The sequence below is a fragment of the Ochotona princeps genome, chromosome 20 (genome assembly GCF_030435755.1).
Source record: "Ochotona princeps isolate mOchPri1 chromosome 20, mOchPri1.hap1, whole genome shotgun sequence".
NCBI classification, from domain to species: Eukaryota; Metazoa; Chordata; class Mammalia; order Lagomorpha; family Ochotonidae; genus Ochotona; species Ochotona princeps.
The window spans coordinates 3,329,137-3,345,167 of NC_080851.1; the positions used below are offsets into that span (position 1 = coordinate 3,329,137).

Sequence of the window (16,031 nt, forward strand, 5' to 3'; positions counted from 1 at the left end):
GCAGAGACCCCACACACAGCTCCCTCACCCCATTCCCAGTGCCATTCAGCCACAATCACCACTCAGTACTGAATATGCACTCAACTGACCTCAATCACCACACGCCACCTGGCAAAGCCACCCGGCCTCCCCATGCAGCTTCACCAGGGAACACCACCCTGACCGGATCCACGCACAATGGGGGCCACATACAGCTCTGCATGCCACGGGGGTGCTCCGTGCTCACCTTGGATGCCCAGGAAGGGAAGCAGGGAAGAGAGGCCCCAAGCCCAGCAGCCATGAACAGGGCAGAAGCTCCACGCCAGCCTTCTAGCTGCCCCTCTGAGCCACAGGCCTCCCAACATCCCCACGACGTCACCCTCCCTCCCATCCAGAGGTCTGAACTCACCTGGCTCCATCTGACCACCTAAACCCAGCAGTGCCCCCACACTCTCATCTTCAAAGCAATCCCCAAGACAGCAGGGGGCTCAGCCATCAGAATCACCAGTGGATCCCTCCCCAAGCAGGGGGCCCCGCCCACACTGCACTGAAACACCCACCATCTTCAGCAAGGGCACCTGCCTGCTCTGATGGCACAGGGTCCCAGACATGGCAAGAAGGGCAGGACCAAGCTGCCCCTCTCCATAGAACACAGCAACAACACAAGGCAATGTCCCTGGCCAGCAGGTGCAGCACGCACAGACAGACTGTGCAACTGACAACCACAACGCTGGACATGAGGCAGCGGCACTACCCACTCCCCTTCCCTAAGATCCACCCTGGGTCTCGGCCAAAAAAAAGAAGAAAAAGCCCCCACTTTCACACAGTGAGAGGCACATCTTAGTTCTCTCCTCTTGGTCCCCTCTGAGACCACCCGGCCCCAAGCTGCACCCACGGGTGAGCAGTCCAGGCCTTGGGTCCCTGTCCAGCAGGCCAGAACTGCCCCACGGCTCTTGCGGCTGCTGCTTGTGGCTGGAGCCGGGAGACCCTCAGGCAGGCAAACATGAGCTGTCTTGGGTTTCCCCAGTTGTGGCCAGGCAAACTTTACACCCTCCTGATGAGGCTGGCAGAGGCTTTTAAAGGCAGGTCCACTGAAAACAGGCAGGGATACTCAAGTCCCCAAGGGGGAGGCTGGCACAGGCAGGGCTCCTGCTGGCCCTCAGGTCATGCCCCAATGGCCCCCTGCTACAGCCAGGACACTGGCTCCCTACGTGGCACGTCCAGCTGGTCCTGGCCAGAGCCACGGCAGCCTGTGTGGCCTGCAGTGTTCTCGCCCTGTGTGCGCACCCAGCAGCTGGCCTGGGCCCTTCTAAGCTTCCTTTCCAGCAGCTGCGGGGGGCAGGCACTGGCCGGCAGGCTGTGGAGGGAGCCCAGGACCCAGGGGGGGCCTGGCCGCAGGGCCCAGGGGGGGCCGCCTGCCCTGGAGGCCGCCTCTCCCGTAAGGACACAGCCTCTGGTCCAAGGGCAGGGACCGGGCGCCGGGGCCGTTTCCATCAGTTCTGCCTTCCAGGAAGTAGGTGAGCATCTCCCCCTTGCCCTTCACGCTGACTTTGCCTCGGCACACAAAGTGGTAAGGGCACCGTTTCAACAGCCGGTGAACGTCCTCTGTCACCTGTGGGGGCAGACAGAAGCCAGTGGGAGGGTCATGCTGGGGCAGAACATCCCAGAACATTCCACCCCTCCTCTGGCCCTGTCTGTGCAGGCTTCAACTCCTGCCACAATTGCTCCTTCACTCCTTAAGATGGTTAAGACTCTGTAGCAACCACCCAGGGCATGTGGAAGGGTCCGGAGGCAGCCAGGGGGATTGGCTTCCTGTCCTTGAACAGATGGCAGAAGCGACCTTCTCTGAGCTGGGAGCAGGACCTGGGGCACTTCAACACACAGGGATCAAGTTGAGCTGCCATGGCCATGCTCCAGCTCACAGAGCAGATACAAGACAAGGAAGCACACACATTCCCCTGGACCCCATCCTGCAACCAGGCCTGCTCCATCCTGGGGCCGCTTTCTTCCCTCCCTGTTGTCCCAGCTGAACTGCTGAACCGAGGTTCCAGCCAAGGCACCAGTTCCAAGAGGTTGGCGAAGAGTGACCAAGGAGCAACCTGGTGACCTCCTCGGCAGGAAGCCATGCTGGCTGCTGTGCCAGCCACTGCCCCGTTCTCCCCTCCCCACAGACTGGGCAAGCACCTGCACCCAGCAGGTTGCACAGGGTGACCTAGCCAGGTGCAGGATGCTGAGGGAACAGTGCCCAGCTGGACACACACAGCGACAGCTGTGGCTGCTGCTGCCAGGAGTGGAACCAGACACCGCCTCTGTGGCTGGTGGCCTAGCAAGAGGGACCAGCCCTACCTGGCAAGCCCTGCCCCACTGCCACAAGGCCCCAGAGACCAGCTGAAGCGCATATGTGGCTGCTTGTGCACCTGCTGAGCCTTCCCAGTGGGGGGGGGAGGGTTACAGGTGCCAGTTTGTGTCCCACCTGAGCAGCCCAGGGGTTCCTGGGATCTAGCAGACACTCTGCCAACCCTCCCTGCCCATGGCAGCATAGAACCGGGCCCAGGACAGGAGGATGCTGGGCAGCACCTGGCACCCACAGGACACCACTGTGGCCACACACGTGCCTGACAGCAAATTCCAGCCCTGCGCTGCACAGAACCTCCAGTCCTTGACTTCCCCGCCAGCAGAAGGGATGCTTGTATCCGGAAGGTGTTTTGGGGAACTGACCTGGATTCGGCCCTGGACCCCAGTGCTGTCCATCCGACTAGCCACGTTGACTGTGTTCCCCCAGATGTCATACTGTGGTCGACGAGCGCCGATCACCCCAGCTACCACAGGGCCCACATTAATGCCTGCAAGACAGCCAGGCATGTGCAGCCACAGTCAGCTGCACCAGTGCCTCACACACCTGTTGGGGCAACCCTGACCCAGACACCATGCCTGGCAGCAAAAAGGCAGCTCCCTGTGGGGTCAAGTGGCATGGGGCGCCACCCTAAGCAGGGAGTCCCCCAGTCTCACAAGGAGGCAGCCATGAGCCCCACCTGCATGGGGGATCCTCTCACATCACCACTCCCTGCCACCTGCAGCTGCACTGGCCACCATCAGGGACTCTGAATTCTGGGAAAAGCCCCACGCCGTGGAACTCAGCCCACCTCCATGGCCAGTCTGTCCTCAGTGCACCTCAACCTTGCAACCACAGCCGAGTCCTAAGGGCTCTCGGGAGCCAGATGAGGACCACAGCCCCAAGAGACTTCCACAGCTTCCTCTTTTCCCAGCTGCTGACAGGGTGCCCTGCCCTCATCCTCAGGCTCCAGGTCCCTCCTCCCTGTGCGGGGCCACCTACCCACACGGAGGACGAAGTCATTGTAGGACTGGTAGTTGATCTCATCCAGCACGTCGAACATCTCAATGGCGAAGTCCGCCAGGGCGCTGAGCTGGCTGGAGATGGACTTTTTAGCCTAGGCAGGAACAGATGGGGGCCTTGTGTTGGGGACCAGCCAGCACCCATGGGGGTCTGTCTCCCACGTCCCTGACACAGCAGCCTGGGATGGCAAGGGCGGGGGGTCACCCCCTCCAAGTGCGAGAGCTGGGACAGAGACACAGTGGGCACAGAGAGGCCACAGCAGCAGAGCCCAGGGCTCCAGGTCCTGTAAGGACAACAGCGTGTCACCACCATGCAAACGGGGACAGAGGACACAGGACAGGGAGCAGCAGCAGCAGCCTCCTGCCCCAAGCTCTGGATGTGAGACAGACAGACTATATGTATCTGCTGCATAGGGTTATATGTGTGTGTGACAGTATGTACGTGTGCACATGCATAAGAGAGTATTCATGTAAGGTACGGCTGTGTGTGTGTAAGGATGTCTGTGTGAGACTATGTTCTGAGAATATGTGAAATTACATGAGTGTGTTGGTCTGGCTGCGTGTGTGTGTGCAAGGAGGTATGTCATGTGTGTATACAATGTGAGGCTACGTGTGGATGTGTGTGAGTACATCTGTGTAGGACTGGCAGAGGGAAGGGGGTTAGGGTGGATAAGTCCTTGAGGCCTACCTTCCATGTTCACTACCCTAGGACCTCTCTGTCTGGAGAGAGCTGGCCACTGATGCAATAGCCCAGGGCCCTGCAGAGGGTTCATGGGCCTGGCATGGGCACTGCCCAGGGCTCAGAGGAGACAAAGATCCAGTGTAGGCACTGCCCAGGACACAAAGGGGACACGGGCATGGTGTGGGCACCACCCAGAACCCCTGGGACCACCCTGAGCACGCGGCCCTGGATGGGACTCACCCTGGGCCCCGCCGTGGGCGCCAGGCCCACTGCAGCCATGTAGGTGCTCCCAATGGTTTTGATCTTCTCAAGGTCCTTGTAGAAGTCTTTCTCCATGAGCTTTGTTGGAAACACAACACCAGTAAACATCCCACAACACTGGAGACGCAGCACCCAGCCAACGGCTGCCAGGTACTGGGCAGTGTGGGCCGGCACCTTCCGGCTCCATTGTTCCAGGTCTCCCCGGGTCCTGGGGCCACGTTGGCAAGGGGTGGCGAGGGCAGGTCAGTATCCAGTCATATAAGGCCTTGCCCACCCACAGGAGAGGAGGTTGCCCGACCACAGAGGCACTAAGGGCCAACCCTGGCCTGGGCCTCACCTCATCGAAGTCAGCAATGATCTCGTTGAGCAGCCGCAAACACTCCACCCCCATGTTGTTGCCGTCCAGCTCAATATAGAAGTCATTGAAGTTGGGGATGGAGGCGAACATGACGCCCACCTGGGAGTAGGACTGGTAGTACAGGTCCTGCAGGACAGGGGCATTGGTCAGTACCCACAGCTCTGCCACCTGAGCCACACAGAGGGGGCACAGGGCAGCTCCAGGCCACAGAAACTCCACAAGAAGCTGGGCTCCCAGGCAGCCTTTAGGACCCAGGGATAGGAGGGGTCTCATTCCGGATCTGAACTGGTGTACAAGGGCCTGGCATGGCCACGGGGCTCCGGAACACCTGTAGAAGGTCCGATAGCCCCACCATGCCCAGCGTGGCATGGGAAACAGGCTCCAGATACTGCAAGGTGGCACCCGTGGCAAGTCAACCTATGCCGGTCACCCAGAATCAGCCACTGGGGAACCCTCTGCCAGGGTTGGGCACCCAGCCCCACCCCGCCCTGCCATGGGAGCTAAAGCCCTTCTGTCTATTCCCCCGTAGGAGGGTAAAGGGGCCCAGCAGAGAAGGAAACCACTGCACCTGTCACCCAGCGGCTGGGGCTTCCTCACGGCCCCACCATACCCCTGCAGCCCGAGAGGCCTGTCGCTGCAGGGAGCCAGACCTCAGCCAGACAGAGCCCGGGATCCAGGTAGTCAGGCACTCACCATGTTGCGTGGGTTGGACATGAGAAAGTGCTGGGCCACGTGAGCAGGCAGGAGGTTGAAGAGGATGCGCTTATTATCCACCTTCACCTTCTCCATGTCATCCCGCTCCTCTTCTGCCTGCAGGCCGGGAGCCCCATGAGTCCCTGGCACGGAGCTCTCACTGCTGGCCACATGCATGGGGCCTCAGGTGCCCGTGGTCTGCACGCACACCTGCCGCTCTGCCCCACCAGGCCTGTTCAGTCGCCACCTTCCTGCCAGGGCACCAAGGACATAAGTGCTGGTCCCCCTCCCCTCCGGGCGCCCGTGCATGTCTGCCTGGGCCCAGTGGCGGGACCCAGGTGGTGGTTCCTCCCTAGGGCTCCTGTTTCCCTGGATCTGTGATGTCACTCCAGGCACACAGAGATGGCAGCTGCGGGGACCTTGCAGGATGGCCAGCAGCCCAGGGCCCTACAAGGGAGCAGCTGAGGCCCCAGCTCCTCTGTGCCAGCCGCAGAGCTCTGCAGAGGTGGACACAACCTGCATGGAGGACCCCTGCTCCTGGCCAGCAGGTAGTCCACAGCCTGTGGTCAGCACAGGCCACAGAGATGGCAGACAACAGTCACACGAAACAGCTGGAGTAACTTCCACGTGAGCGCCAGTGTTGGAAATCGTGCGGCTGATCCACACCTGGCACAGAGCAGTGGGCAGTTGTGAGATGGGCTCTGGGCCACAGCCCATGGCAGAGAGCGAGAGAAGAGGCGGGCAGCGGCAGGGGCAGTGAGCCTGGGCAAAAGCCCAATCCATCAAGGTCGTGCTCAAGGTCAAGGCTCCCAACATCTTTCACCCCCCGAGGAAGACCTGTGTCCTCAGCACACACCAACACGTGTGCTGATCTATCAACACGTGTGCTGATCTACACAGGAGAGGCCACTGGAGGAGAGGCGCAGGAGGAAAAGACAGCACCGCATGTTTACACCACAAAGCAGGGTCACACTGTATGCCACATCTGTGACATCAGGCTGCGGCAATGCTGAAGGTCCCTACTGATAAGGTGTTCAGACAAGCCTGCAAGCCCGCTCTCGTGTTTTCCAGAACGAGCTGTGTGGTGGGTGGCCCGTAATTCCCGTGCACCGGGTCACGTGATGGAAACATAGGCCATCCAGGAGGTTCTGACAGCCCCGCTTCCTGATAATGATTGGCCCAGGGCATTGATCTGTGGTGATGGGACATTTCTGAGGCAGGCACAGCCTGGATCACAATGCACAACTAGGCTGGGACCACGTGTACACTGCATGGACTGGGCATGTCCCAGGGTCAGTATGCGGCCCCTGCCCAGGAATAGCATAGGCAGGTGGCCTCGGCCCAACCCTGCCGCCCACCTGCCAAGAACATTGGGTACCTGGTGGGCATGGAGCACCATTTCCAATTCACCCTGCATGCTTCTTATTGGCTTCAGGTTCCCTGTCCCAACCCCCACTGAGCCATCTGAGGGTCCTTCTGGGACACGCAGTGCCCCTTGGGGATGCCCAGAGCAACAAGCCCCAGCACCATGTAGAGGGACTCCGTCTCTGAATTTGAGGCTGGCTGCTCCCCAAAAGGAGATCACAGTGTGCACACAAACCCACCACAGATGGCCACCGCAAGACAGACGGCCCCGCTGGACAACACTGCCTTCCCGGAGGGAGGGGACTGTGCCAGCTCTCTCTGGGCTAAACAAGCCACATCTCACTCCTGGACTGGGCCAGCGCCCATCCCATGCAATGGGCATCAGGGAAGCCAGGAAGGTCTCCAGGCCTTACCCCACGTGGCACACATCACAAGACTAGGAAGAACCGCTGAGAAACGGGGACCTTCTGGGAACGCTGCTGGCCCAGTCCGGGAGCTGCCGGGAAGGGCCATGCCCCAGGGACCCCTCCCATGGAGTGAGGCCCCTCCTGGACCCTGGCCCCCTCTCCAGCCTCCCTCCTTGCCTCCCATGCCCTCCTACAAGTGCGCAGGAATCACACACTGTCCAATTCTGCCCACAGCTCCTTCTCACACATGGGCATTTCCAGAGGTCACCTCTCCTCCACAGGAGTGGCTCCCTGGCTTCCAACACCCAGCAGACAGGGGGTCATGCCTAGCCCTGCCTCATCCACCCACAGACGCCAGACCTCCCTCCTGGGCACCCACAGGTCCACATTTTGGAGGGACCCACCTCCCAGCTGTGAGTGGAAGAAGGATGAGGCAGCCTTCCAGTCACTCTCCAACAACACAAAACCCACTCACAAGGGGGATCTCATTTCCTCCCAAAGGTTCCCTCTCCACATCACTCCCTCAGGGTCAGAACTTCTAAGGGACCGTATGGCCATGGCTGCCAGGTCCTGAGACCACGTGCAAGGTGGTTCAGGATCTCACAAAAACGAGTGAGAGACGCATGTTAAAACAACGCCACAGCAGACAGGCAAGAAAGCAAGTCACTGCAATAAGTAGGACAAAGTCAGGCAGAAAAAGAGGGGCGTGGACACCACGGCGGGTGGGACAAGGGAAGCCAAGAGCAGGAGAGCAGGGTGAAATCCAGCCACGTCCAGGGCTGCACCACGGCCCGAAGAGCGCCAGCAGAAGCTGCGGATTTACAAACCGGAGACAAGGAAGACCCACCGTGAGAAGCCCAGAGACACCGTGAGACAGCCTAAAGAGGCAAGGATGGGCAAAGACACAGGAAGGCTGGGTTGTACAGCAAAGGTGTTACTGGGGACAGAGGGTCAGAGGGTCTTTCTGGAATCCTGCAGTGTGGTGAGGGGTCAGTTTGTTGGGGCGACACTGCTCTCAGCACTCACGTGACAGCTCATCAGAATGCACGGGCAGAACTGACAGCACTGCCAAGCAACTGGACCCCAAACTATGGCTGGAGGCTCTAACATCCCTCCCCACAGGCCACCAGATCACTGGGCGGGACCCAAGGAGGTCCACACCAGACAGCTGCCGACAGATGCTGACAGAGCTTGGCATCTAAGCTGTACAACCAGCTCCCTACTCTGCCCCTGGTGCCAGCAAGCCCCTGTCTGCGCCAAGACTGAGCCATGTGACAAGCAAACCCACAACAGAGCATCTGCTGGCACAGACATAGGTGGTTGGGACTGCGCTGACACCAAACAGCATCAACATTGACACTGTCGTTGCCATGGAGACCATTGGCCAAGTCTGAGCACTCGGTGACCCCAGGAGGAGCACCGAGGGCAGCCGGGGATGCCATCCGGGGACAAGCCCACCTCCTGACATGAGTGTGCCCCCTCCCAACTCAGTGAATGGTTAACCTGCCTGGCGTAGCCATTGTGCAACCACTGGAGGCCATCTGGTGTTTGCCATCCGCCCACATGCCTGTCCTGGACACACAGGCCAGCTCTGGAAAGTTCTGTGTTTTGTTAGGGTTAGGAAGGTGCAGTGTCATCTCTCGTGGCAGATCCATGCAGAAATATGTCTGCACATTAGCTTTAAGGAACGCTTCCTTTGGGACTTGCTGGCACACTCACACATGGTGCGAGTTCCACACAGGCCGACTCGCTAGACACTTACACCCAGGACACAGCACCAACAAGGAGAGAATGGCTAAAGGCTCCCCTAAGACCCGGCACTCAGACTGCCCCCTGACCCAGTCCAAGCACCATGTCCACAACCTTGCACCCCTACCTTCTCACCCCTACCCACTGCACCAGATCCCTTGGCTCATCCTAACTTGATTCTTCTCCCACTCTGAGCAGCAGTCGGAGAGCAGGGGCCAGCAGCCAGCAGAGGGGGCAGTCAGCTCGACACTGCAAGTGCTCAGCACAGCCCCACACCAAGCTCAGGCCCACCTCAGCAGGACAGGCCTCCTTGCCAGGAGCCTGCTCCCCACTGCCTGTGCCAGGGGGCCCTCCCAGCACCCCGCCCCAGGCTCCCTGGCTCCCTCAGGCTGTCTCGGGAGCTGGCAGGGAAAGAGGGAGGCTGTAGGTGTTCCAGCTTGGCAGCCGACCTGGCTGATGTCCACCAGGGCCCCAAAGTGTGAATCCCAGCACCTGCTCAGTCTGCCAAGGTTGCCCTGGCGCCCAAGTCAGCCTGGGCTGTCCTGCTCCTGCCTCCTTTGCCAGCCCAAGAGTCACTAGTGTTTCTTGTCCTCACTGGTCAGAGCGTGACCTCAGCTCTGCCCAGACCTCATGACACACACAAAACTGCCTACACTGACCCCCTCCACCACTGGCCCCTGCCCGGTGGCCACCTCTGCTTAGGCCCTCAAGGTGACCATAGGGCTCCCACCTGCACCCTCACCCAAGCACCAGGAGCTCTGTCTCCTCATGCAGCCACAAGGCAGGCACAGGAGGCACATGCTTGGCAGCCCACACCTGTCCCACACCAAAACAGGAAGCCACCTTGCTTGGTACCAGGCGGTGGGGGCCCAAGGCGACCCCACCACTGCTTCTTTAAGTCTCATCAAAAAATGGGCCCGGCAGCGTGGCCTAGCAGCTTAAGTCCTCGTCTTGAACGCCCCAGGATCCCATATGGGCGCCGGTTCTAATCCCGGCAGCTCCACTTCCCATCCAGCTCCCTGCTTGTGGCCTGGGAAAGCAGTCAAGGACGGCCCAAAGCTTTGGGACACTGCACCCACGTGAGAGACCCAGAAGAGGTTCCTGGTTCCCGGCTTCGGATTGGCACAGCACCAGCCGTTGCTGGTGCTTGGGGAGTGAATCATCGGACGGAAGATCTTCCTCTCTGTCTCTCCTCCTCTCTGTATATCTGACTTTGTAATAAAATACATAAATCTTAAAAAAAGTCTCATCAAAAAATGGCCTTCACCTCCCAGCCCGAACCCCCAGTCCCTGTTCACAGGCCCATTCTGCAGTGGCACCTGAAGTCCAGTGAAACCAGACATCGAAAAGCCCCTGTAGAAGCTGAGTCACTGACCGGCGGGGGTGGGGGGAGCTGATTGCCCTGGGTACTACATCCACACACACCTGCCACATGCACCCTCTGTTCCTGTCCTGCATGGGACTCTTCCTTCTAGGGCTCCAGGCACCCTGCCAGGCACAGCCTCCCAGGGGTCCCAGCCATACATGGTCACCCCCAGGAAGCTTGTCTTGCCTGTGCTGCCCAGAGGTAGTCCAGCCGTAGCCTGATGTCCACCTGCCTGGCGTGCAGGGCCAGCGTGCAGGAGAAAAGTAGGATGGCCATGAGTGGCTCGTAGCTGTGCCCGGGGGTGGCACCGGCCCTGCGGGGAGAAGACACCATCAAAGCCGGGATCGTCAGCCTCAGCGTCTTCAGGACAGCCTCCTCCCACGTGGTCATCCACACTCCTGCCGGAAAGGCCAGGCCCAGAGCCTTGCCATGGAGGAGCCCTCAAGACATGGCAACAAGCAGAGCCAGAGCGAGAGGGAAGCCACCAACCCAAAGCCTTTGCCTCACTGGTCCTACACATCCTTTCCCTCAACAGGCGGGCACACAGAGCATACTCACCCGGCCTTGCCATATCCACTAAGCTCCAGGGTGAGGATGTAGGAAGCGGTGAGCCCACACAGCAAGATCATCTTGGGCAAGGAGGACACCCGCAGGAACACAGCCAATGGCAGCGTGCCCACCAGGCAGCACAGCAGGGCATGGGGAGCTGACTCGCAGGGCACAGCAGGCAGCACGGTGCGCCGGCCGCCTGCTGCCAGCACTACCACGGAGCTGTTGACCTTGGAGGGCCAGGCCCAGGGCAGGCAGCCCACCTGGGAGTAAGGGCAGAGCAAGGGGGGCCAGAAGGTAGACCTCAGACTCCATCCTCCTGGCCCCATAGCCTTGCTGGGATAGCCCCAGGACCACCAGCAAGGCCTCATACTACTGAGCACCCTACCTTGCAATGTCCCCCTACAGGCTACAGCAGGAAAGGGGCTAGAGAAGGAGCAGGGAGACCAGACCCAGCCCCTTCCCAAAACCTGGAAGTCCCTGCTACTGCTGCCTTTAACTCATCCAGTCCTCCCACTTCACTCAACCGTCACTCCCGCCCCACTCCACTGTCGCCCCAACCCACTCCACTGTCACCCCAACCCACTCCACTGTCACTACTGCTCTACAGGATCCTGGTATTCCATCCCTGTGACTTCTCCCTACATAACAGTTACTTTCTGGGGAAAGTGTTTGTCCTCCACTCGGTGCACTGTCATTTGCCTGCCTCTCAGGGACCCCGGTCCATCCTGCTGGTCTGACCCTCCTGCACCTGTTCCCTCCCCAATGCTCCAGGCACTGTAACAGTGGCAAGTGCTCACCATGCAGCCCTGGGCGACGGAGTAGATCAGGACTACAATGCAGATGCACAGCACGGTGCGGATCCGAATGGTCAGGCACCCCGGGAAGCACTGGAAGGGAACGCAGCTTCAGACGGACCCTGCTGCCCTCGACCATGCACGCACACGGTACCCAACCACACGCAGTGGTCACACCATGGAGCCCGACAGGCACACACATCCTCCCAGCACCACCCACTGTCCTCCCTGCACCCATCCACTCTCCTGGCTGTTCCCATGCATTGATTCTCCTGGGTGACAAACTCGCCAATGATGACAATAAAATCGTGACGTCTTCACAGAGACGAGAATGACGCCCCCTCCCTCTCAGGCGTGGTGGCTTTGACTGGCACCCACACCAAGGGCATGCGGGAACCAGGCAGGTTTGGAATGCAGCAGACTCTGGCCACCAATGGCGAAGTGTTGTGTCCTCTTATCAGGAGCCCCAACAGTTCTCACCATGCGCCCCGCACGTGTGATTTTTAGTGATTAGAAACTGCACTTTAAAACCACCTCAATAATTCTGAAATAGTCAGCAAACGATTCCAAAGACAGAACTAAAAAATCCTTTCACAAGCACAACCCTGAAGGTAAAAGTAAAAGCGGAGCTACTCAGGTGTCTGCCATGACACACAAAGCACCACAGGCTCCTGCCCCTGCTGGACTCTCACCTCCTGAGCACAGCACCCAAGGCTGCGTTCTTCCGTTTAACCAACATTCATCACCAGCACAGGGTGCCCAGCCAGAACCAGCCTCAACAAGCACCTGCTACAGGGTAGAGACCTCTGGTGCCAAGAGGACAGGCTGAGACAACTCATGTAAGCCTGGACGGGTGATAGACAGCTAGGGCGCCCGCAGCATCCAGAGATGGGCCCATGATAATACAGGGCACGTACACATGCACCTGGGCCGGAAGACACAGAGTATAGAACACACACTCTCTGTCACACACACACACACATACATACTCCTGGGCCGGAAGACACAGAGTATAGAACACACACACACACACACCTAGACCAAAAGACACACGGTATACAGCTCACATACATACACACACATTCACCATGACCAGAAGACACATGGTATAGAGCACGCACACACACACACATACACACACAGACCCTGACCAGAAGACATATAGTATAACAGTATAGAGCACACACACACACACACACACACACTCACACCCTGGACCAGAAGACACACGGTATAGAGCACGCACACACACACACACACACAGACCCTGACCAGAAGACATACAGTATAACGGTATAGAGCACACACACACACACACACTCACACCCTGGACCAGAAGACACACGGTATACAGCACACACACACACACACCTGGACGCGAGTGATGTGCAGGTACAACACACAGGCCAGCAGAAAACAGATGCAGAAGACCAACAGCAGAAGGACAGCCAGGCTCCTGCAGACAGAAGAGGCGTGAGGCACTGCTGGCCAGGCAGGCAGGGTGTGCCAGGACTCTGGGACCCGCCCCTCCTCCGCCCTCACACCCTCTGTCCCCAGGTGCCTCCTGGGACCCGCCCTCCTCCGCCCTCACACCCTCTGTCCCCAGGAGCCTCCTGGGACCCGCCCCTCCTCCGCCCTCACACCCTCTGTCCCCAGGAGCCTCCTGGAACCCGTCCCTCCTCTGCCCTCACACCCTCTGTCCTCATACCTCTGTCCCCAGGAGCCTCCTGGGACCCGCCCCTCCTCCGCCCTCACACCCTCTGTCCCCTCCCCAGGAGGTAGCTGTGGTGTGAGTGCTGCCTGCTCTGGTCCCAGGGCCCACAGAGAGGCTCCTCCAGGCACACACTCCCAGGACAATGGCATTCGTCTTGTACACCGCCCACCCCCCACTTTGACCACCCTCACCCCCACGATCTGGCCTGACTGAGCCTCACACAGTCTCTGATGAAACCTGCCCCAACCTAGCTCGCTGCCCTCCTGGATAGCCTTCACCTGGGAAGAACTTCCTAGAAAATATTTTACCCCAAATAAAGCCATGGGATGGCCACCGTGTGCAGTCTACATGTGGGTGGACGCATCATGCCCATGATTGAGGACCCTCTTCCTCCTCTGGTGCCTTGTGGTAGGCCTGCAAGGCACACTGGTCCCACAGGGAGGCTCTGCTAGGAAATGGCTGTGCCTGGAGCTGGCATTGTGGCATAGTGTAGTGCCAGCATTCCATATGGTCACCAGTTAGCGTCCCGGCTGCTCCACTTCCAGTCAGCTCCCTGCTAATGGCCTAGAAGAGCAATACATGATGGCCCAGCTGCTTGGGCCCCTGCACCCATGTGGGAAACCCTGATAAAGTTCCTGGCTCCTGACTTTGGCCTGGCCCAGGAGCCAGCTCTTGTGGACTTGCAGGGAATGAACCAGGAGATGGAGGATTCATATTTCTTTCTCTCTCTCTCTCTCTCTCTCTCTCTTTCTCCCCCCCTCACCCCCAACCTCTCTGTAGCTCAGGCTTTCAAGTAACCAAACCCACTGAGCCACCTTCCTGGAGCCCACAGTGTGCACTGCTTCTGAGAACACCTCAAAGGTGCGGCCTGCATCCTCCTGAGACAGAGGCCAGGGTGTGTGGGTGAGACAGACGGGCGATGTTGCACCCCAGCCCAGGAACTGGGGAACCAAGACCCAGCCCCTCTAGCACCACACCTCCAGGCTCACCAAGCTCCCGACTCAGCACCTGCAGGATGGCCGGGGCTGGCGCCTCCCCAAAGGGCTGCCAGGGGATGGGACGCAGCCTGGACCTCACTGGGAGCAGCCGGCACCCCTGGGAGCATGCAGCCGTGCACCCGGGGCCAGCACTCACTGTGGAATGATGAGAAGGTAGACGAGGCCGAATAAGGCAGCCAATACAAGGGCGAGGACCACGGCACTGGTGAAGTACTCGTCCTGCAGCTGGTGGTACTGAGGGCCAGACGGGGAGGGCGGGCAGGTCAGCCGAGTGGACCCCCAGGCTCGCCGCTCCCCCACCCCAGGCACCCCCAGTGCCTTCCCCAGAGGCGCAGGCAAGCAGGTGCCTCACCTTCCGCTCCCGCTCCCCGTGCTTATACTTCAGGGTGAAGAAGTTGAGGTCGGCCATCTCCAGTTCTGTCTGGCGGGCCTCCAGTAGGCGGCTGATGTACCTGTTGACGCGCGTGCCCGGCGTGGCGTAGACAACGTTCGCGGAGAAGGACGAGCGGTTCCTGACTTTCTCCGAGGCCGTTCTCAATGCCCTCCTCTGCCGGGCAATGTGAGGGCATCAGTGAACTCTCCCCCACAGGGAAAACCTCTCCACGTACCCTCCGGCCCCATCTGCTCTGGCAGGTGCCGGGTCCCCAGCCTGTGCCAGGGGTCCCACTGGCTCAAGGCTTTAGCACACGTGCAGTCGGGGGACAGACACTGCAAAGAGGCCCTGAGCAACAGCCCAGGGTCCATGCCCTGCTCCAGAGGACGCCATGGTCAATGAACAGTGCACACGAGTGCTCAAAGCTTCCAGCCAAGCCCGCCTGCCCTAGGACCCAGCATGGAGGCCCCTGGGGCAGGGGTGGGCAGACCAGGACCCCCAGGCACGGCCCCACTACCTTGTCATCGTCCTCGCAGGTCATGACGTTAGAGAAGGGGATCTCAGCCTTGAACATCCTCCGGCAGTGCATGAGCTGCACCAGCAGGTAGCACACGGTCTTGAACTTCATCCGCTTGGCCGGTTTGATGTCAGAGAGAATCAGGCCTGGGAAGATCTGCGCGGACACAGCACGCAAAGGTGGGGGGTGGGGCTGCGAAGGCCCCAGGATGCCGCGATTACCTGCAGAGGGTACGGGGAGCCGGCCGGGAGCGGGTCCCCAATCCCGCACACCCACCGCCTCTGCAGCCCAGGACCTCGCTGGGCTCCCATGTGCGTGGTGGCACCGGGGGGCAGCTCGGCGTCGGAGGAACACACAGTGGGACCACAGAAAGCTCAGAGGGGACACACACGCACCTTCCTTGTGGCCAGCTTCCCAGGGTGTCTTCCACCCTAACCCATCAACACTGATGCTCAGGCTGCCCCACCCCTTCTCCTCCAGCAACAGTACCATGCCCCTACGCCGCAAGACGAAAGCCCAACTGCACTTCAGGCAGACTCTGCCCCTCGTACGCTCCCCAAGCCCCTGCCACAGGGGCTGCCGGTCTCCCACCATGAGCCCAGCTCAGCCTCACTCCACAGGACTCCCTCTCTGCTCCCCCAAGCCTCAGCGCAGGGTACACACACTCCCCATTCACAGGACCCCAAGGACTCTGGACACCCATCCAGCTACCCCTCTTTCTAAACCTGCAGCCCATTCACAGCCTCTCATTCCTGGAAAACCTCTGAGGACACTGAGCTCTCTCCCCCACACACTCTAGCCGATCCCTCCCACCCCAACGCCACTCACACCCCCATGAGAACCCCAGAAGAAAAGAGCCATCCTGCCTG

General features: G+C 59.9%; 1 protein-coding gene across 1 annotated transcript in view; it reads right to left on the reverse strand.

Moving 5' to 3' along the window:
- Positions 1-213: 213 nt before the first annotated feature.
- Positions 214-16,031, reverse strand: part of ADCY1 (adenylate cyclase 1) — a 43,613-nt gene continuing 27,795 nt past the window's right edge. Inside the window, exons 8-20 of the mRNA XM_058678243.1 lie at positions 15,163-15,318; positions 14,625-14,819; positions 14,409-14,506; positions 12,932-13,016; positions 11,564-11,653; positions 10,773-11,026; positions 10,401-10,527; positions 5,328-5,444; positions 4,614-4,760; positions 4,256-4,354; positions 3,314-3,428; positions 2,698-2,822; positions 214-1,591 (exon numbers count right to left, since the gene is read on the reverse strand). Coding sequence (XP_058534226.1) covers positions 1,289-1,591; positions 2,698-2,822; positions 3,314-3,428; positions 4,256-4,354; positions 4,614-4,760; positions 5,328-5,444; positions 10,401-10,527; positions 10,773-11,026; positions 11,564-11,653; positions 12,932-13,016; positions 14,409-14,506; positions 14,625-14,819; positions 15,163-15,318 — 1,911 coding nt within the window. The 3' untranslated portion in view covers positions 214-1,288. The remainder of the gene's footprint in view (positions 1,592-2,697; positions 2,823-3,313; positions 3,429-4,255; positions 4,355-4,613; positions 4,761-5,327; positions 5,445-10,400; positions 10,528-10,772; positions 11,027-11,563; positions 11,654-12,931; positions 13,017-14,408; positions 14,507-14,624; positions 14,820-15,162; positions 15,319-16,031) is intronic.